Source organism: Aspergillus candidus, assembly GCF_002847045.1.
Source record: "Aspergillus candidus strain CBS 102.13 unplaced genomic scaffold BDW47scaffold_38, whole genome shotgun sequence".
In the NCBI taxonomy this organism is placed as follows: Eukaryota; Fungi; Ascomycota; class Eurotiomycetes; order Eurotiales; family Aspergillaceae; genus Aspergillus; species Aspergillus candidus.
In genome coordinates, this window is record NW_020194043.1 from 232,170 (window position 1) to 250,265 (window position 18,096).

General features: G+C 53.7%; 8 protein-coding genes across 8 annotated transcripts; 3 read left to right on the top strand and 5 right to left on the bottom strand.

Annotated features, from left to right (window-relative positions):
* Positions 1-851: 851 nt before the first annotated feature.
* BDW47DRAFT_132952 (putative serine/threonine protein kinase (Prp4)) lies at positions 852-3,437 on the bottom strand (the record flags this gene model as incomplete). The annotated part of the gene is made up of 3 exons (XM_024817703.1): positions 852-2,414; positions 2,472-2,686; positions 2,740-3,437. The coding sequence occupies 3 exons, from the start codon at positions 3,435-3,437 to the stop codon at positions 985-987; spliced, it is 2,343 nt and encodes a 780-aa protein (XP_024670190.1). The 3' UTR covers positions 852-984.
* A 553-nt stretch (positions 3,438-3,990) lies between these two features.
* Positions 3,991-4,357, top strand: BDW47DRAFT_127527 (translation machinery-associated protein 7; the record flags this gene model as incomplete). The annotated part of the gene is made up of 3 exons (XM_024816730.1): positions 3,991-4,012; positions 4,091-4,180; positions 4,260-4,357. The coding sequence occupies 3 exons, from the start codon at positions 3,991-3,993 to the stop codon at positions 4,355-4,357; spliced, it is 210 nt and encodes a 69-aa protein (XP_024670191.1).
* A 463-nt stretch (positions 4,358-4,820) lies between these two features.
* Positions 4,821-6,929, bottom strand: BDW47DRAFT_53702 (uncharacterized protein). The gene is made up of 3 exons (XM_024819265.1): positions 6,690-6,929; positions 6,570-6,625; positions 4,821-6,512 (listed from the first exon to the last, which is right to left on the bottom strand). The coding sequence occupies exons 1-3, from the start codon at positions 6,726-6,728 to the stop codon at positions 4,964-4,966; spliced, it is 1,644 nt and encodes a 547-aa protein (XP_024670192.1). The 5' UTR covers positions 6,729-6,929; the 3' UTR covers positions 4,821-4,963.
* Positions 6,930-7,791: 862 nt separating this feature from the next.
* Positions 7,792-9,069, top strand: BDW47DRAFT_109255 (cytochrome b5-like heme/steroid binding domain-containing protein). The gene is made up of 4 exons (XM_024813419.1): positions 7,792-7,951; positions 8,018-8,030; positions 8,109-8,346; positions 8,480-9,069. Exons 1-4 carry the CDS (start codon positions 7,939-7,941, stop codon positions 8,708-8,710), a joined length of 495 nt encoding a protein of 164 aa, XP_024670193.1. The 5' UTR covers positions 7,792-7,938; the 3' UTR covers positions 8,711-9,069.
* Positions 9,070-9,321: 252 nt separating this feature from the next.
* ish1 (double-strand break repair enhancer MSC1) lies at positions 9,322-11,081 on the bottom strand (the record flags this gene model as incomplete). The annotated part of the gene is made up of 5 exons (XM_024815283.1): positions 9,322-9,790; positions 9,846-10,625; positions 10,684-10,831; positions 10,885-10,935; positions 10,997-11,081. 5 exons carry the CDS (start codon positions 11,079-11,081, stop codon positions 9,322-9,324), a joined length of 1,533 nt encoding a protein of 510 aa, XP_024670194.1.
* Positions 11,082-11,733: 652 nt separating this feature from the next.
* On the top strand, positions 11,734-13,621 carry BDW47DRAFT_109258 (PQ-loop repeat-containing protein). The gene is made up of 3 exons (XM_024813420.1): positions 11,734-12,252; positions 12,304-12,561; positions 12,651-13,621. The coding sequence occupies exons 1-3, from the start codon at positions 12,185-12,187 to the stop codon at positions 13,246-13,248; spliced, it is 924 nt and encodes a 307-aa protein (XP_024670195.1). The 5' UTR covers positions 11,734-12,184; the 3' UTR covers positions 13,249-13,621.
* BDW47DRAFT_109259 (nuclear transport factor 2 family protein) lies at positions 13,622-15,009 on the bottom strand. Its single transcript, XM_024813421.1, has 6 exons — positions 14,897-15,009; positions 14,726-14,743; positions 14,503-14,567; positions 14,321-14,392; positions 14,140-14,241; positions 13,622-14,051 (listed from the first exon to the last, which is right to left on the bottom strand). The coding sequence occupies exons 1-6, from the start codon at positions 14,901-14,903 to the stop codon at positions 13,935-13,937; spliced, it is 381 nt and encodes a 126-aa protein (XP_024670196.1). The 5' UTR covers positions 14,904-15,009; the 3' UTR covers positions 13,622-13,934.
* Positions 15,010-15,209: 200 nt separating this feature from the next.
* BDW47DRAFT_109260 (SWAP/Surp domain-containing protein) lies at positions 15,210-17,766 on the bottom strand. The gene has a single exon (XM_024813422.1). It carries the CDS (start codon positions 17,719-17,721, stop codon positions 15,283-15,285), a length of 2,439 nt encoding a protein of 812 aa, XP_024670197.1. The 5' UTR covers positions 17,722-17,766; the 3' UTR covers positions 15,210-15,282.
* Positions 17,767-18,096: the final 330 nt, after the last annotated feature.

The window sequence follows — 18,096 nt, forward strand, 5'->3', positions numbered from 1 at the left end:
CTGCTTTGCGGCCACGTTTGCGGTCCGAGACCCCACTTTGATTGGCTCGTCCTGCAAGGCGTCCCGTGTCTTCCATCCATACCTGAGGTATCTTCTTTCCTGATGGATGGCTGGTTTTGCCGCTGTCTACCTTGTCCCTGTTACGGAGGACGAGTAGGTATACCTGGTACATTCATCAGCACTAGATAGTTATACCAGCTCTAGGCAGATACCTAGTAGGTAACAAAGTATCTACCTACGAAGAATAACGACTAATTAAACTAAACATACTCACCACCTACCTACTGATCCATCTGATCCAAATATAACAGGTCCGTGCTCTATATCCCCCCACCCACCCACCATCCACACATCCATTGTTCAGCTGGCGCAGTCTCATACCTCTTCAGCTAGTGGTACCTTACAAAAAAAAAAAAAGAAAGGCATCAGAAGGATGAATACTAGACATGACATCATGGGAATGTCGTATTAGGGTACTTTGGTCATGATCATTTTGATGAATATCATAATATGATATGATATGAAAGAGATGAGATGAGATAATATGATATGATACGTTGGACGAATCATTCATGCCCTGGCTCTGTTGGGATGAACACCCGGGGCAATGAAAAGTATAACCTTCTTGACAAGGCAGGGCAAAGGGCCAACTCTGATAGTGTGTCTGCCACCTGCACTTCCGTCCGCTATTTGCCGCCTGCTTGCCACCTGCCTAGGTAGCCGTGCTGTAATGCCTTCTACCTATAGACTGGATCCTACTCTCCACCAAAGTGTACATGGATACCCATCTACAACAAGACAAATAAACAAGTAGATAATAAATAATAAATAATAATAATCCTTGTGGCAACACGACTGCTCATATCTCCGAGCTCCGCCCCCACGGCGGTGGCAACCTATCGTCCCACCAACCCCCCCATTCTACAGGCAAATCATGTCACCAACATGACATCACCCAAGTATATACAGCCTCATCATCATAACCTACCGACTTCGTGCGATAAACGGATGCTTCAGCGCCTCCGCCGCCGTGCATCGCTTCTCCGGGTTGAGGCTCAAACACCGGTCCAGCAGGTCCACAAACTGCCCCAACTCTTTCACCTCGCTCTCCGTCATCCCCCGCGTGCCCTTCCCCAGTAGCCTCGTCTTCAGGTCGCGCGTCGGCTTCTTGAAGTCCACGACACGCGTCACCAACCGTCCCGTGATCTTGTCCTCCTCGGTGCTGTGGAAGTTGAGCATCTCGTCAAAGTGCATCGGGGTCAAGGTCCCCCGCCGCAGGAGCTTGGGTGGGTACTTGCCCCGGCACTCCATGATCGACCGTAGCATTTGGTTGTTGTTGCGCCCGGTAAACAAGATTTTGCCCGTGTACAGCTCGAACAGTGTGCACCCAATCGACCACACGTCGATCGCGTGGTCGTACGGAATCCCCAGCATAATCTCTGGCGCCCGGTAGAACCGGCTGACGAGGTACGGCGTGATTTCGTTCTCCGTGGTCGGCGACGCGGACCCCAGGTCGCACACCTTGAGCAAATTCCGTTGCTCGTTGACTAGGAGATTGTCTGGCTTGAGGTCCGCGTGCAGGATGTTGCACTTGCGCAGGAGGCTCAGCCCCAGGAAGATCTGCGACGCGTAGGCCCGAATCGCCCGCAGGTTCAGCCCGACGTCCCGCCCGAACTTCTTCAGCACCTCGCGCAGGTTCATGCTCAGATTCTCAAACACCATGCACAGGTGGCCCTTGTGGTCGAAGATCCGCTCGAATTTGATGATGTGTTTCTTGTCGTCCGGGTCCGCCTCGTGGAGCTGCTGCAGGATGTCCACCTCTTTCATCCCCGCCTTGCGCATCGTGTCGTTCTGCCGGATGATCTTGATCGCAACCAGCCCTCCCGTTTTCGAGTCCGTCGCCCGCACTACAGATGAGAACATCCCCTTGCCCAGGTTCTGCTGTACATGGTACCGTCCGTTGATCAACTCACCGAGACGCACGTTGTAGTATCCTTCCGGATCATCCCAGTTGTCCAACATGCTGACATCCAGCTCTTGCGGCTGCGGCACTGCGGTTGCCGATGCATGCGTGGTCTCTTCCGTCTCCTCGGCGAACATGTCATCATCGTCATCTTCCGCGAACATGTCGTACGGGTCTTTCGCTTTGGGCTTAGGCGGGGCCGGCGTATCCGGGAGCAGGATGTCCTGCTTGGCACCTTGCGTCTCGTCGTAGGCGGCAGCCGGGACATCCTGGTCATGTTTCTCCCTTTCGGCTTTCATATCCACCGTCGGGTCGTAGTCTGCTGCAGACGGTTCATCTTTGTCGCCGTCCACGGGCGCACCGTTGTTCATGAGGTCTGCATCAGTGCCGATGTTAAAGTCCGCGAATATCTCCCCAGTGCTGTCGTTTGGTGTCTGGGCAGCTGAACTCTCTGTCAGGATGAAATCATTAGTCCGAAATCGTAGTGTGTAGGGCCGTATGTGCCTACCTTGTACACCGTTGGTCGCACTGATGTCAGTACTAGGTGACTGAGAGTCTCTATCGGTCTCGATGTTGAGTGCCTGTAAGCGCAAAGGTGTCGCCTGGCTGCGATATTTAGCTCGGATGGCCTCCCGTCGTTTACGACGGGCCTCTAGCTGATCCGCTTCGTCGATAGGCTCCGGCGGCTGCTCTTCCGTCGGTTCGCTCTGTACTCCATTTTCACTACAAGATATGTCAACCAAGACCAAATTAGATAACCTTCGCAAAGGACTCACCTATTTTTAACACGACTGCTCCCCGAAGCATGCTGCACCTGATTCTCTTTCGTTTCAGTAACTTGTTTAGACTCTCGAGCGACGACTGGAGTGCTCCCTCGCTCGCTCACTAACTGTTCAGTGGATGTTCTCCTAGTATCCCGGGAAGCCACGGTCTCTCCCCTGTGGGAATCCCACTCATCACCGGAGTACTGCTTCGGCTTCCGCACTTCACGGTAGGGGGAGCGGCTGCCCGTGCGAGCGCGCTTCTCTCTTCGCCGATCATGGTCGTCACTGTAACGGAGTCCCCCAACGTGATCTTCTTCCCGGTCGTAGTCGTGATAGGATCTCGGCGGCTGTCTGCGCGAATGGCCGCGATCATAGAACCGGTGGTCGTCGTGGCGGCCGCCCGCACGTCTGGGGGCCCGCCGATCGTCGTAGTCATCGTCTCGGCGGCGCTTATAACCTCTGTAGTCACGATAGGGGGAGCGCGATCGCGACCGGGACCGGGTTCTCGACCGCCGACGGCGCGGCGACCTGCTCACCGAGGCGGGAGATCTGGATCTGGGCGCCGGTGAAGTGATACTGACTCTGGTGGGACGGTCAACGCTGCTGCCATTAAGAGGAAATTGCGACGTAGTTGCCTTCGTCTCCGAACCTGATTCGATGATCTCACCCTCGGAAGGGCTCGATGGAGATCTCGACCTGCGCGATGCCATGATGAAGCTTCACGGGGCGCAGACAGATGGATGAATGAGTCAAGCAGGGGCAAGAATCACCTCGGGACACGGGAGGTTCTTGTGAGGGAACTTTAGATAAGATCGATGACTCCGGTTAGCCAGGAGAGTTCCGATGAGGAGATAGTAGGGAGGTGTATTGAGAAAGTCCAACCGGCTGATTGCCACGGTCCTTGCCAGGATTAGCTCGTTGTTGAGTTTCTCTCCCAACTCTGGTAGACCGAAGAAAATACTAGCAGCGACAATTCGGTAGCAAGGAAAGGAAACCCAAAGTTGAAGAAAAATGTTGATTGATAAAACAGGAAAAGAATGAGAAAGTGAAGACAGAGACGAAAAGACCAGAGACAGTCCCAAGGCGGTAACTTGGTTTAGCTCAGTCACGTCTTGTCCGGCCGGGCAGATTTCGCACTAGCGCCACACCCCGCATGATAAGCAGTTTTTTTTCTCTCTTTCCGATTCTTCTCTCTCAACCCAGTCCAACTCAACATCCCACTTTTCCCCCTCTATACCCCCTTGATATCATACAACCTGCACAATGGGCGGTCAAGGCAGAGAAGGTACGTTTCAATATTCTCCCACCACGCTCCAACACAACCGTCCAGTTTGGATAAGGTAACTAATCGACATATCTACAGGCGGCAAGGTCAAGCCCCTCAAGGCTCCCAAGAAGGCCTCCAAGGACCTCGACGAGGATGAGATCGCCTTCAGAGAGAAGCAGAAGGCCGGTACGTCACACACCTACTAAACAACCTACTTCCTCCACTACTTTCAAACAATAACTGACTCCTCATTTTGCTATACTAGACGCCAAGGCCAAGAAGGACATGGCCGACGCAGCCAAGGGCAAGAAGGGTCCCCTGAACACGGGCTCCCAGGGTATCAAGAAGTCGGGCAAGAAATAAACATGGAACCGAAGATCATGCGCGGAGTTTCTTTTTGAATTTATGATACACAATACGAGCGATGATTCATGTGGATCCTTGAAGAGGGGTCCCGGTTTACCTACATCTACCCTGATACTTTATTCCGACAAAGCAATTTTATTTGCCTTCTTAATATATATTGCGTGTAGGCATTCGTTCGGATGATGGGATATTTAGACCCAGGGTCATGGTTTGATAAGGTCTTGTGTCCGGAGACTTGTCAGAGGTCTTCACCGGCACTGCTCCCTTGAAGGATGTATGCAATGTTATGATTCCATAATACAGATTGAACGACTTCATTACCACGAAGGCTAAATCTGGGTAGTCGCAAATCTGTTCGTATCATATTCCAGGGTATATGAAAAGCTGATGGGCCCGCCAATAACAGAGCAAAGAAAAGACGAGAATAGAAGAAGAGAAGGAGAGAAGGGAAGGAAAGGGAAAAGAAAGAAAAGAAACAGAAGAGACAAAAAAGAAGGTCAAAGAATGTCAAGAGAATATAAAAGGACGAGTGAAGAAAAAAAAAGAAAACATGGCATGACAAAAAGACTCAAAACGACCAACCCTGTCCCAAGCGAATCCTGCTCAGCTGGTTACTCTTTTAACCCATAGACTGGTGCCCCCGCCGTAGAAATCCTGTTCGTCGCGTTTCTTCCACAACCGGAGGAGTTTCAAGCCAATCTCATGCTCCTCACGCTTGATCTCGGCGAGTTCGGCGTTGAGACTGGCGACCGTCTTTTTGACTTCTTCCCGGGCCGCCATATCATAGTCGACGGAGCTGGGCTGGATGACCTGCGTCAGCTCGTGGATGATGGTATCGATGTTCGCCTTGCGACGTCCCAGCGTGCTCTGTCTGGCTTCCAGCATTTCCACGCGGTTCTCGACGTGCTGCTCGGGCGGACACACCGAGGGCGCCCTGGTCGACGCCGCGTCGTCGGAGATCTGCGACGGCGTGGGTTTGCGGGTGGGCTTCACGCCGGGGGTATGAATGCTGGGGACTGGGCGTTTGCGGGACATGACCGAAGCTGCGAAGTTCTCGGTCGATCGCGAAGCGGCGTCGATGCTATTCCTCGGACTCGCGGTTGCAGTGGAAGTGCCGCCCTCGGTGGGTTCGTATGTGGTGGCGCTGAATCGGCTGGTGGGTTCCCCGGCGTTGGCGTCGTTGGTCAGCTTCAGGGCCGCCAAGGTGATGTTCAGATCAGGCTCCGGGGCGGGTAGGTCAACGCGGGGCGGGGTACGGCTATGATGCACACTAGTCGGGGTGGGCTCTTCCTCGGACACCCGCGTCCGTTGAAGATCGCGGCTAGGCAGATGCTTTCCCGCGGCGGCGGTGTTGGCTTCGCCAGCGGTGATGGTCGTAACCACGGTCGGCACCATGCCCAGGTATCCGAAATCAGGACCTGGGGAGGGGCTGCTGCGATCCCGCATGCGATCATTGCTGCGCGATGGGCGCACACGTGATGATGCTGATCTCCCTAGTGGTTTCTCCTGTATTGGGTTGACTATCGGCGATCGCCCGCTAGCTCCCTTCCACGGCTCCCGCCCCATCTTGCTACGTGTCTCGGTCAGTCTTCTCTTCGCCTGGAGATGCTCTTTGCCCCAGCCTAGGATGCCTGATCCTGATGGTTTGGAGCCGAGTTGATTTGTCATATCGCGCGGATCCACCTGTCCAGGTCGACCGGCGTCGCTGGTTGTCGGCTCCCCAGAGAAAGTGTCCCATCTGGTATCATGGGCTCTCAATGAAGGGTCAGGGGAGGGCCGTCCCGGCGCAGTGACATCGGCATTGGAGGTGTGAGCGCGTCTGCGTAAGACGGGCAGGTGGCTGTTGAAGTTATTTCCGCCCTGTCCGCCATTCGGATTCGGGTCGTGCTCCATTGGGGACACCCGGCCATTGTCTATGCCTGGCCCATGGCCAACGAAGTCTGGCGAGTCGGGAGGGGAGACGTCTCGGCTCGTACTGCCACTTCCGTATGTTTGATAGCCGACGGTCTTTGGGGCGGGAGACAATTGGTGGTTTGCACTGAAGGAACGCTGGCGAGGGGATTCCACAGTGATATCGTGCGAGTAGATGGAAGATGTGACGCGACGCTCTGGCACGGGCCGGAGTGGGGGAGGGGGTGTGTTTGCATGGTTGCTACTGATATCAGGTTAGCGACTCGGTTGACTCTGGATGGTATCTGGCCTTGCTCACGGTGGTATAGAAGGAAGAGCTTTATCGGGTTTGGCGTTCGAGACGGAGGCGGCAGACTAAGAGACGTCAATATGGTCACTGTGAAATCGGTGATCTCTGCCAACGCGGGGATCTCCTTACCGGCTTCCGCGATCGATGAAACGAGACCTTCCCCCACATGATGAGAGTTCCGATTCTGTCAGGTGAACCTTAATTGATCGACCGTATGTCTCACGTAGGTTTAAAGGGAGCGCGGTAAGGGATGGTTTAAGAGAAAGACAAGATGGAGAAGAGAACGAATGGGATAGTCAGCGTGTCAAATACGAATCATGCAACGACCCGGTCTGCATGTCATTCAATTGGGCGTAGATGAACAAAGAGCTGTGGGCTGACAGACAAAGGGAAAAGAAAAGAAGAAGAAAAAGTAAAAAGTAAGAGTAAGAGTCAAAGAAAAGAAAGGTGAAAAGAGGGGATCAAAACAAGGATATGGTGGGAACAGAGCCTGGCACAGCCAACAACCCGTCTTGGAAAGTAATGAAGGAATGAAGGAATGAAGATGACAACCAGTGACGTGAGAACAAATCAACCATATAAATGAATTGAGCGAACCGATGGGGCCGTTGAAGCATCTAAATAAAGTCTCGGCCAGCTGGTGGAGGGGGCAAGAGCTCGGACACCCGGGCACAGGATGGGCCACTGAGGCACAGCAAGAAGTAAGATGAAGGACCCTGTTTCACATGAGCGAATAACCTGATTGTACTGCTCGGGTGCTGGGCAACTGTTCATCCAAATTTCCAATGCTTCGATGGGGGCGAGTTAGTCGGGCATTAGGCTCATTTAGCAATCAAACCGGTCGACGCGGGTCAGTTAGTTCGGTGGGCTGATCCTGATGGACCGAGGGGTTCATCAAAGGAGTTGCCCTGTCACTTGTTTCAAGACTGTAGATTGACTGGAGTGAGATCAGTCCATCAAGTTAATCAATATCTGATCCTTCCAGGAATCGTCAGGAACATGGATATCCGATCACCTTCCATTGTGTCGACGGAATCCCTCGAGCTAAATCAAGTAGGAAAGTCGCTAGAAAATGGAAATCCGGTGGAACTGTTTCAGGCCGGCCTTAGTGCCTGAGCGTATATATAGAACGGGCTAGTCCAATCAGCGTTAGTTCTCCGACACTACGTCCTGCCTGAACAATGAGGTGCCCATCATCAGTGTGTCACATGACGTAGAGGTTATGCTCGCCGCTTACTCATCACGTCAACTGGCCAAATTGAACTCCGCAGTTCCCGCCTGGATAACCGTTGACGATCTGATCCGATATCATCCAGCATATCTCTTGTATCGTGGGACTTCACTCAGATTCGTGACTCGAGATTTGTGAAATACGATCATGTCTTCATCAGGTACGTTTAACCCGATCTTCTTCCAACATTCAACCAAACCAGTTACTAACACCTCTTATCATCTAGACAGTGCCGAGGTGTAAGAGCTCCTCTATATCCCGACCAATCCGAAAAGACAAAAAGAAATACCGGAAATATCCTAACACCAGATAAACAGAATGTCCATCGCGACCCCCATCAACCTCGTCCTTCTCTCCCTCTTCGTCGTCACCGTATACCTCCAACTCCGCCCCAAGACCCCCGCCGCCCTCCCCAAGAGCCCCCCTCCCGTCGTCTTCCGCGTCTTCACTCCGACCACTCTGCTCGAGTTCAACGGCGAGGATGATAAGCCGGTGTATCTGGCTGTGCGTGGGCGCGTGTTTGACGTGACGCCTGGTCGGAACTTTTATGGACCGGTATGTTTATTCTACCCACCTCGCCACCTGCATACCGACCTACCCATATACAACGTTTCCCAGCGCAAAGGGGAAATACCACATCAACAAGATAACAAGATCAAACAATTTGAAAAATGCTAATCTATCAAAGGGCGGCCCATACGAGAACTTCGCCGGCCGTGACGCCTCGCGCGGTCTGGCCCATCAGAGCTTCGACCTGGAGATGCTCACCGAAGACCTGAAGGGCCCGCTCGACGACCTCAAGGACCTCGACGCCGATCAGCTGGAGAACCTCCAGGGGTGGGAGGAGCGCTTCTTGGAGAAGTACCTTGTCGTGGGGAAGTTGGTTGCTGAGGGGGATGCGGAGGCGCCGAAGTCGTGAGTCTCAACTCGATAGATGGACGGGGCTGTATTGGTTGAATGATGGGTGAGGGGTAGGTAGGATGGAGGTAGCCTTTTGTGCCGTGGAAAGGGCGAATGGCCAAACCGCTAGGTCATGTGTGGGGTGGATGGAGGATGGTGGTTTGAGCTGTTCATGAGATGTGATTTATGAAGGTCCTGTATTTGGCTTCGTCTTTTCTTTGCATTGTCTTGTTTACCACTGAGATTCTTGGGGGTTTACAGACCTACTGGGTCGTTGTTTCATGTGCCATTGCCCATGCAGGATAAATACATTTCATTCAACATTTTGAGAAATGTTACGAGCTGGACATCTACCGACAGGCAAAATGCTACTACTGCAAATTAATTACACTATACTTAGTAAATCAATCATAACCGTCAAGGATTAGAAAATACATATTCATTCGCAAATACCTTTTAAATAAACATTCACCAATAATACACCCTAGAACAACATACTAGGCCCAGGGCAATAATCCATCCGAAGCCCAAACCATTAAACAAAACAAAGAAACCGAAATACAACGACGAAGTAAAAAGTAAACGTAAGTCAGTTCAAGTTCACATCACATCACATCACATCACCCCAATTTACAACTCAAGCTTCTCCGACGCCTCAGCTGCCGTATCCCTCACCTTCTCAGCAGCCTCCTGGCCCTGTGCGCGGCCACTCGACGCGCCGATCTTCAGCTGATCCATGACCCACTGCGTCAGGCCCTCCAGCTTCTCGTAGATGATGCCGCGCGGGTGCGTCGTGCCGTACTGGAAGAACTGGGCGTTCTGGCGCGCGGTGGCGCGCAGCTGGTTGGCGGTCGAGCCCTGGTAAACGGGGATACCGTAGGAGTCGAGATATTTTTTGAGGTCTGACTGGGACCAGGTGTCGAAGCTTGATGCTTTGGCTGCGTCCGTGGCTTGTGCCATGTAGGAGGTGACGGATGCGAGCTGGGTGCTGCCCGCCTTGGAGGCTTTGTTGTAGCTGTCTTGGGCGAGCTTGACGAGTTCGTCGCGGGTGATGTCCGCGCGGTGGGCGACCTTGGAGTTGACGGAGGAGAGGTATTTCCTGTGATGGATTAGAATGACGCGGATTATGGAACTGTTTGGGGGGAGGGGCTTACTTTAGGTTCTCCGTGTCCCAGGTGTCAAAGGTCCAGGCACTCCAGCCAGTAGCGGCCTTGTGCTTGTACAGTCTCACCAGGGAAAGCAGCTCATCGCGCTTGTTGGTCTGCGGCACGGGGACGCCGCGGGCATCCAGGAAGGCCTTGAGGCGGGAGTCAGACCATGCCGCTGTCGCAGCATCAAATGCATCTTCATATTTCATCTCGACATCCTCGGTTGCGCGAGCGAATTCGTTGCCCGCCCTGGAGGTAGCCGCGCCGATGAAGTCGGTGGCGGTGGCAGAGGCTGTCGACGCCTGGCTCAGCAGGGAAGCGCGGTGCTTCCTGGCCAGAGCGATGAGCTCATTGCGCATGGAGCCCTGAGGAACCCGAATTCCATGCTCGTCCAGGAACTTCTTCAGGTCGGCGTCGGACCACGCGTTGATCAGGGCTTCACTGAGAGAGGCTTGCGCTGCTTCCGCCGAGGCGGACGCGGCGGCCGCGATGGTACGCGCCTGAACACTGGCGAGACGGGCGTTGCGACGCACGGCCGCGATCAGCTTATCGCGGGTGGTGGGCTGAGGCACAGGCCATCCGCGCTCGTCCAGCCACAGCTTCAAGTCCGAATCGGACCAATGCTCGTAGAGCCAATTTCCGGGGTAGTGGGTCGCCTCTCCGAGCTTCTTTCCGATGCCCTCGTAGTTCTCACGGGCGGTCTTGAGGAGAACGTCGCGTTTGCGCGGCTGCGGGCAGGGAACGCCATGACGGTCCAGGAACGCCTTGATCTGGGAGTCGGTCCAGCTGTTCGGGTGTCAGAATATTGTACCACAAGATACTATGTCTCTGCCCGGTCACTCACGAATCAAAGATCCAATCTCTCACGCTGTGGATCTGGTCGGCGGTGTGATCGGTCACCTGCGCAAGGGGCTTCTGCACCTTGTCTTCCCAGTTCGTTTTCACCAAGCTCTCCAGGTCCCTGCGATCGGCAGGTGACGGGTGTGGAATGTCTGATTCTCTGTTAGCTTCTTCCCGATGATGGAAGCTTCTAGAATGGGCTGACCGTGATCGGTGAGCCATCGTTCCAGCTCTGTCTCGTGCCATCTATTGTACACTAGAAAAGAATCATCATCAGTCTGTGTCCAAATCTGAATGATAGGTTCTCCAATACTTACCAGCCTTACTAAACCAGCTCGATGCCCCGACTGCCTCAGTGGCAGCCAGAGCCAGCACGAAGTACGAGCCCAAGTGCAGCTTCATTTTGGTATGTGGGAGGTCTTCTGTTGTCCCTTCCCAGACGAATGTCTTGCTGTCGAAATCCCAATTATTAAAGGAAGTGTTGAGAGGTCAATTTTGAAATTTGACCACCACGAAAGCTTGTTCAAAGTCAAGAGGATGATTTATAGCGTGGTGGAGGGTCTGATGTTGATGGAACAAGGAATGCAGGGTATAAAGTAGCAGAAATGATCACCGAGTGACGTAGTGGCAGCTTGCTGGCCGTCAATTACTGGCGTCATCGACCAGACCAGGCCTTGCTCAGTGCCAATGCCTGTCTGCCGGCTCGTCACGTAATTCCACTGGGGAATAGAGTTCCCATTCTTCCAATCAACAGGATTTCAATCATCCTTGGGTAGAGTTTGAATTCAAACCTCGGAGATCCAACCATAGATACAGCGACACCTCAAAATGCAGGTTTCAAATAGTGCGATCACAATACCGAGCATAATTAGTAAGGACCTTTGGGCAACTAGCTATACCGATCTAGCCGAATCCAGCTAGCGTGTAAATCATCACACTAGGCCCAAACAGGCTAGGTCGATCATGTGGGTTTGCCTCTTTTGTGGATGCGGAGACGCCTGAGGTGCCTTACGGACTGCTATCTTAGGCTCTCTGGGTGTTCGTTATCGCCGACTGACCTGTCGTGCTCCATCATCATCATCCTCTCCATGCCAGTCGCCAACCATCGCCTCCCCCTTCCACTTCTCGCTCATTGCAGCCCGATGTCAAAATCAGCAAGGAGAGTGAGATGAGTGGTGTGAAAAAAGGTAGATAGTTGATGGTCCACAGGAGTTTCAACTTGCATGTTGATGTGTTTGCACAGCTCCAGCAACCAGCATACATTCCACAGCGCCTCTCTCCATACCCGCTCTCCTGTCACAAGAATTCTTTCTTTCCCTTTCATTTCTTTTTGTTGCTTTCTTTCTTTGATCTGTTGAATGTGACACTTGGTCAGCAGCCCAACAGGAATCTGGCAGCTATAAAGTCCTCTTTGACCCGGTTCCTAGGTGAACAGTTCTTGATTAGAGTCCGTGGTTTCTGGCTTGTCTGTGCTTGGGGCAGATACTCCCCCCTTCTCAACCAAGATGGATACCCTTGTTGCACAATGCAGTCATCTGGTGTCGCCAGGATATAAAAACTTCATTCTCTCCATGTATGGACGCCCTCGCCCGTCTGTCGTCCTACAGCGCTAACCTCCGTCCAGTTTGATCATCTTCGGGATCCTCTTCTCCTACATCCCCCAACACCACCGCATCATCACCCTCAAAAGCTCCTTCGGAATCTCCCCATACTTTGTCCTGCTGGGCACCACGTCCGGCTCGGCCGCCGTGGCCAACGTGGTGTCCCAGGAACAAAGCCTACAGGATATGGCCTGCTGCTCGAATGTCAGCGGATTCTCCTGTTTCGCAGGCCTCCTGGGGATCTTCCAGGTGGTAACCCAGTGTCTCTGCTTCTTCACCATGTAAGTCTCAACCCGCCGCCTTCAATCCCTGCCATCCACCACACAACCAATTACATGATCCGGGATCTCACAACCTGTCTCACACGCAGTCTCTTCCTCTTCACCTTCTACTTCCCCAGAGAATGCCCCGAACCACCGCAAGTCACCCCAGGATACCCCAAGCCCAGCCGGGGCCCCACCTACCGCACCGCCCTGGTCGTCTGCGCCATCTGCATCCTGCACGCAGCCGCCATGCTGATCACCACACTCGCCGTCGGCCTGAAGCAGCCCTCCGCCCTCCAGTCGTGGTCCAACTTCTGCGGTATCCAAGCCGCCGTCCTCGCCTCAATCCAGTACTTCCCTCAGATCTGGACCACCCTGCGACTGCGCTGCGTCGGCAGTCTCAGCATCCCCATGATGTGCATCCAAACACCCGGCAGTCTCGTCTGGGCGGGCAGCCTCGCTGCCAGACTCGGGACCAAGGGCTGGAGCACGTGGGGCGTGCTGATCGTGACGGCTTGTCTGCAGGGCACGCTGCTGATGCTGGGCATATTCTTCGAATACCTCGGTCCGAACAAGGGCCATGCGCACCATGGTGGAAAGGACACGACGCAGGATGTCGAAGCCGAGGACGACGATGATGATGATGTTGTTGACGGGGTGGAGGAGCCGCCATCCGAAGAGACGCCGCTATTGCGGGATCGGTGATTCTGCCAAGCAGATTGCTGTTTTTGGAAGAGCTGGAACAAACTCTCCAAATGGTTTCTGAGAGCGTTTATATGATATATGTACTGGAATGTGTATGCCTACCTTTTCTTTCCATGTTTAGCGTGATGAGCATGTGTTACTCAATCTGCTGGTTAGAACCTGTTTGTTTCATGGTAGTGCTAGTGGCTAGATGCAAGGAATGGGATGAGGTGCTGCTGTGCGGTGTGTTACTAAAACCCAACCATGCTGTCAGTGAAATAGAGAAGACAACGAAAGAGACAAAGAAAGACCCGGCTCTATTTATGGATGGGTAAAGGTGATAAGGGGTGGTGGTGTTAGTCAGGATACATAAATGCATCAGATGGGATAGATCTGGATATGTATCTATATGTTCATTCAACTGGGACACAAACTCATGCGGAAATTTCACAGAAGGGGAGGGGGAAAGGACGCGAGGTGAAGCCGTACACTACGGAAACGAAAAAGTGATCCGGTTATTTCTCCCCATGTCTCTCCCCCCACCTGGTATTCATTATCTTCATTACATCACACGCATAGATCGCTCCCAATCAGCCATCTCGCCAAGCTATCCCACCTGCTTGCTAACCCGGGAGGCTCGATTGACTGCTCCGGACAACGCGCCGCGGAGTTCAGTCCAATACTTCCCTGTCCTAAGGTTTCCACATTTATGCGGCGGAGTAGATCAGACGGAAGACGTCGTTGAAGACGAAGTAGCTGCCCGCGCCGTCGGGGAGCAGCTGGAAGCTCTGGCCGTAGTTCATGGGCTTCTGTTCCTCGTCGACCTGCATAACCGATTAATACCGTGGCTATTTGACAGTAGGCTCCTCCAGGGTAGGTTCTTTGCAAAAGGAGATATGGGGTGGGGCATACCAGGAGAGCACCGGTCACCAAGACCAGAATACCACCCTCGGCATTCGAGGGCTGCGCGTCAAAGGTCGAGACCTGGTGCTGCACTTTTTGGAAGGGGAGAGACTACCGCGCGGGCGCAATCAGCATTTATTCCAATCCGTTCCTTTTTTCTTTTTTCTTATTTGGTGAAGGGTAAACGAACCGACAGCTTCTCGATGATAGCAGCAGTACCCTGGACGGAGGACGTCTCGAAGGTGAGCATAGAGTGGTCGCGCTATATGGACCGACAAAAATCACACGTTAATCATCCATATTCGCCATGTACCGTTGCGCTGTGCTATGCGCCATGGCGAAGAGATATAGGGGGGGTGTCCATGGACATACGTAGAGACCAGCGAGGTTTTGGCGGTTGTTGTCAAACGTCTGGTAGTAGAACGTGACGAACTGCTCTGTTTGGGACAGACACAGGTTAGTATGATGGACAGACCGACCGCGAGGCTATTTGGAAAAGGGAGAGGGGTCATGGGAGTCGTCGACTGGAGAGGTGTCGCTATGCGGTCTCGCGCATATGACGGACATGTGTGAGAGGAGGGATCAAATCACGTACGGGCAATCTCGGAGAAGTCTATTGGTTGCAGAAAAGAAGACACCGTTAGTTTTGGGTTTTTGGAAAGCGCTCGCTGTCTCTCGTTGTTTGAATCCGGATGCGCGCCCGGTCCAAGGAGGGGTAGCCGAGTACAGGATGCAGGAGACTATCGTGGGAGGGGTAGTCACTTACTAGACATTTTGATGGTAGATGTTCGCAAAGAACAGATAGACTGGGTATAAGAGAGGATAAGAATGTAATCTGAGGGATGTGGTGATAGTTCTGGAAAAGAGAGGGAGAGAAGGAGAACAGGAGGGGCGATATCAAAACATCCCCGAAAGGCTTTCAGATTCTGTGGGGCGGCGGGCGGCCATTTGCCTATCCCGCCCTGCCGTTTGCCTGAGGCCGGTTTGGCACCATTCTAGTTAAGGCACCCATCTATACTAATACTACGGAGAACAGTGGTAGCTTGTGGACTAGTAGTAAGCGTCGTCGTAAAAATGGTATCATATATTTCCTACTGTCGCTATGTTGTAGGCCAACGGTAACCCCCACATCCACATCCATTACTCGATCCGTCAATCGGAGTCCGAATCCGCAAACATATCCTCTGCCCTGGGTCGCGGTTTGCGGCCTGGCGGTCGTGAGTCCGACTGAGCGGGTGGTTCCAACTGTTCCGGTTGCTTTTCTGGCTGCGGAGGTTGCTGTTGCGGCTGTTCGTCTGGGCTGTCGTACTCCATGGGGTCGCCATCTAGAGGTTCTAAATCGCTATCCTCCATAGGCTCCCCGTCGATATCGCTCATGGGCCCACCATCCCAGCTTTCCTCGCCTGCAGGGGCAATTTCAGACTGGTCTATATCCATGCGAGAACGGTGCGATTCTGCGCTCGGCTCGAACTTGGAGGCCGCATCCTCTTCCACGGCCTTCCAACGATTCTTGGCTTTGAAAGCCGCCGCGGAAGCCCGTTCCGCTTCGGCCTTCTCCCGCTCCTCCCGTTCTTCCTCTTCCGTGAGCGGAGGTTTGTCGAAGACCTGGAAAAAGTGCTCTTGACTCGACTGCGGGAAGACACACCACCCTTCCCACATGTGTAGGAGAGACCCGACGCTGCGCTTCCATTTCTCGGCCTTGAGACGACCCCAGCTGAATTCTTTCTCGAGCCTCCCGAGGTGCTCGAATACCCGGTGGGCTTTGAGCGCGGATTCGAACAGCTGTCTGTACCGCCAGGCGTGGCGCACGCCGCTGGTGGCAGAGGATGAAAGTATGTCGGAGATGAGATAAAGACCAATCAATTTGCAGGATGATGTGTCAAGGGGCTTCAAGGCTGCACGGCCTTCCTCCGTCGGGTTGTCGTTAGAAGCCTGCTCGCGCCGGGCAAGCCCCTTCTCCACTTCGCGGTCAGGATTGGCCCCGGTGTAAACAAACGGGTCCAGGATGTTAGAGACGATCATCTCTACTACTTCGTCAGCACCCGCTCCTGCATGGCCGATTGCAAACGCAGTGACGCGTGCGACATCACCCTTCCGCAGCTTGGCATGGGTGGTTGGCAGTCGAGCAAGAAGATGAGCGAGCTTGGCCTTCTGGAGAGGATTCATATACCCCAGCCCTTCGTTCCCGGTAGCCAGTGCTTCTGCTGCCGCTCCGCCCTGCTGCTTTCTGTCGTCTTCGCCATCCGACATATCTTCGTCCGAAGAGTCATAGTCCTCGTCTGATACGAACTCGTCCAGACGGGTAGTGTACTCAAACTTGATATTCGCTTCTGGCGGGGTCCAGCTCGGTCCACCCTCGAATACCAGTGCGGGATCTCGAGGCTTCCCTCTGCCAGATCTTCGGCCCGCGGCGTTGGTGAGCACTTCCCATAACTTCCAACGGTAGTACACGCCGCCTGGGCTTCTTGCGTCCCAGATCCACGCCCACTTCTCATCTCCCTGCACCTCCGGCCGACTCATGAGGAGGGCTTCAAACTCCGGACCATAGTTTAAAAGGTTCTCCAGGGTCTTGTGAATCAACCTCAGTTGCTTGATGTCCGATGGGGTTTTAACTTCGACTTGCGTCGCAGGGGTGTTCCGACCGTAAGCTGGACCGTAGGAGCTCGGGGGCGCAAATCCGCCACGATGCAAGCCAGGGGGCGGAGCACGATTCAGTCGGCCCCCGACTTCAGGTATGATATTCTTAGCGCCAAAGGGCAGCGAGCTTGTGGATGACAGGCCAACGGTGACCGGCATCGCCGAGCTGATCGCGGCAGACGAAAGATGCCTCGAAATCGACAAGTAAAACCCCCATCCTAGATATCGGTTCTGAAGCCCACTGACCGTGCTGTCAATGTCCGAAGCTGCAGACTCGTTTGCGAGGGTCACAATGGCGGACACCGATTTTCGGTCGGTTGACGGTTGGTTCTGGGGACGGAGGATCTTCACATTATCGACGGACAGGACAGGCGGGATCAAAGTTTTAATCACGGACGGAGAAGTCCCTGGGGGTAATGAGGCCAGGTATAGGGTCGGTTTGGCCGCAGCCCGTTCTGCCTCCTTCGTGTCGACAGCGGTCGTATCTTCATCGTCATCCGTGGCGCGAAACGCCGAAGCGGCCTGCGGCGAAACCGTACCTAAATTATCTAGACCTAATACTCCATGAGTAGAATGCTGATTCCGAGACAACGGTTGAAACCCTTCATGGGTGCGCTTGCGGGCCAACGACGGCGGAGGAGGCCCTAGGCTGCCAGGGCCGCTCATGCGCGGACCAGAGCTGGTGAAGTGCCGTTTCGGAGGGCCACCTCCAAAGCCAGCCGGTCTACCCCCAAGCTTCATCCCCCTCGCATCCGACATGCCCTGATCCTGCGCTGTAGTGTCATCTTCGAACGATTTGACAAAGTCTTCGTAGACAGCGGCGGTTTCGGCTTGCTCGCGGGCGCGCTTGGCTTCGGCTTCGGCTTTCTGGCGTTCGAAGAAGGATTTTTTGGGGATTGCTGATAGCTTCGCGGAGATGTCGGGAAAGGCTTTCGGTTTCTGGTCGTCGGGCATGGCGAGGAAGCTGCTCCTGCAGCGGTTAGGTTGCCGTGGGGGATGGGAGAGCCGTTGAGCATCGGGATGATTTGGCGGAGGTGCGGGAAAGCGAGAGGAGGTCGGAGCATGGAAGATCATGTGGCCTCAGGCAACAATCCGGAGTTCGGTCTGTATACGACCGACGGTCTTTGTTTCATTAACACATTTCTCTACGTTTTTACTCCCTACGATTTCGTTCATTCGGGCGTATAATGTTGGCACGACTGGAAGTTGTTCACGTAATGTCGTATATGCTTTTTATTACAAGATACGAACAGTCATTTTATAGCTCAACGGCAAGGCAAAATAACCCTAGAAGGTCGGCCTTATGGGTAATTGCCTTAGATGTCCCCA

What these genes read in the sequence shown, in the direction of transcription:
- BDW47DRAFT_109260 (XM_024813422.1), bottom strand. Translation starts at nt 17,721, where the DNA reads ATGCCCGACGACCAGAAACCGAAAGCCTTTCCCGACATCTCCGCGAAG.
- BDW47DRAFT_53702 (XM_024819265.1), bottom strand. Translation starts at nt 6,728, where the DNA reads ATGTGGGGGAAGGTCTCGTTTCATCGATCGCGGAAGCCG. An exon ending in TTCATCGATCGCGGAAGCCG is followed by an intron (nt 6,626 to 6,689) that starts GTAAGGAGATCC and finishes GACGTCTCTTAG; the next exon opens with TCTGCCGCCTCCGTCTCGAA. An exon ending in GCTCTTCCTTCTATACCACC is followed by an intron (nt 6,513 to 6,569) that starts GTGAGCAAGGCC and finishes TGATATCAGTAG; the next exon opens with CAACCATGCAAACACACCCC.
- BDW47DRAFT_109259 (XM_024813421.1), bottom strand. An exon ending in AAAACCTCGCTGGTCTCTAC is followed by an intron (nt 14,393 to 14,502) that starts GTATGTCCATGG and finishes CGGTCCATATAG; the next exon opens with CGCGACCACTCTATGCTCAC. An exon ending in TGGTGACCGGTGCTCTCCTG is followed by an intron (nt 14,052 to 14,139) that starts GTATGCCCCACC and finishes TCGGTTATGCAG; the next exon opens with GTCGACGAGGAACAGAAGCC.
- BDW47DRAFT_109258 (XM_024813420.1), top strand. Translation starts at nt 12,185, where the DNA reads ATGGATACCCTTGTTGCACAATGCAGTCATCTGGTGTCGCCAGGATAT. An exon ending in AAAAACTTCATTCTCTCCAT is followed by an intron (nt 12,253 to 12,303) that starts GTATGGACGCCC and finishes ACCTCCGTCCAG; the next exon opens with TTTGATCATCTTCGGGATCC. An exon ending in TGTCTCTGCTTCTTCACCAT is followed by an intron (nt 12,562 to 12,650) that starts GTAAGTCTCAAC and finishes TCTCACACGCAG; the next exon opens with TCTCTTCCTCTTCACCTTCT.
- BDW47DRAFT_109255 (XM_024813419.1), top strand. An exon ending in GTCGGAACTTTTATGGACCG is followed by an intron (nt 8,347 to 8,479) that starts GTATGTTTATTC and finishes AATCTATCAAAG; the next exon opens with GGCGGCCCATACGAGAACTT.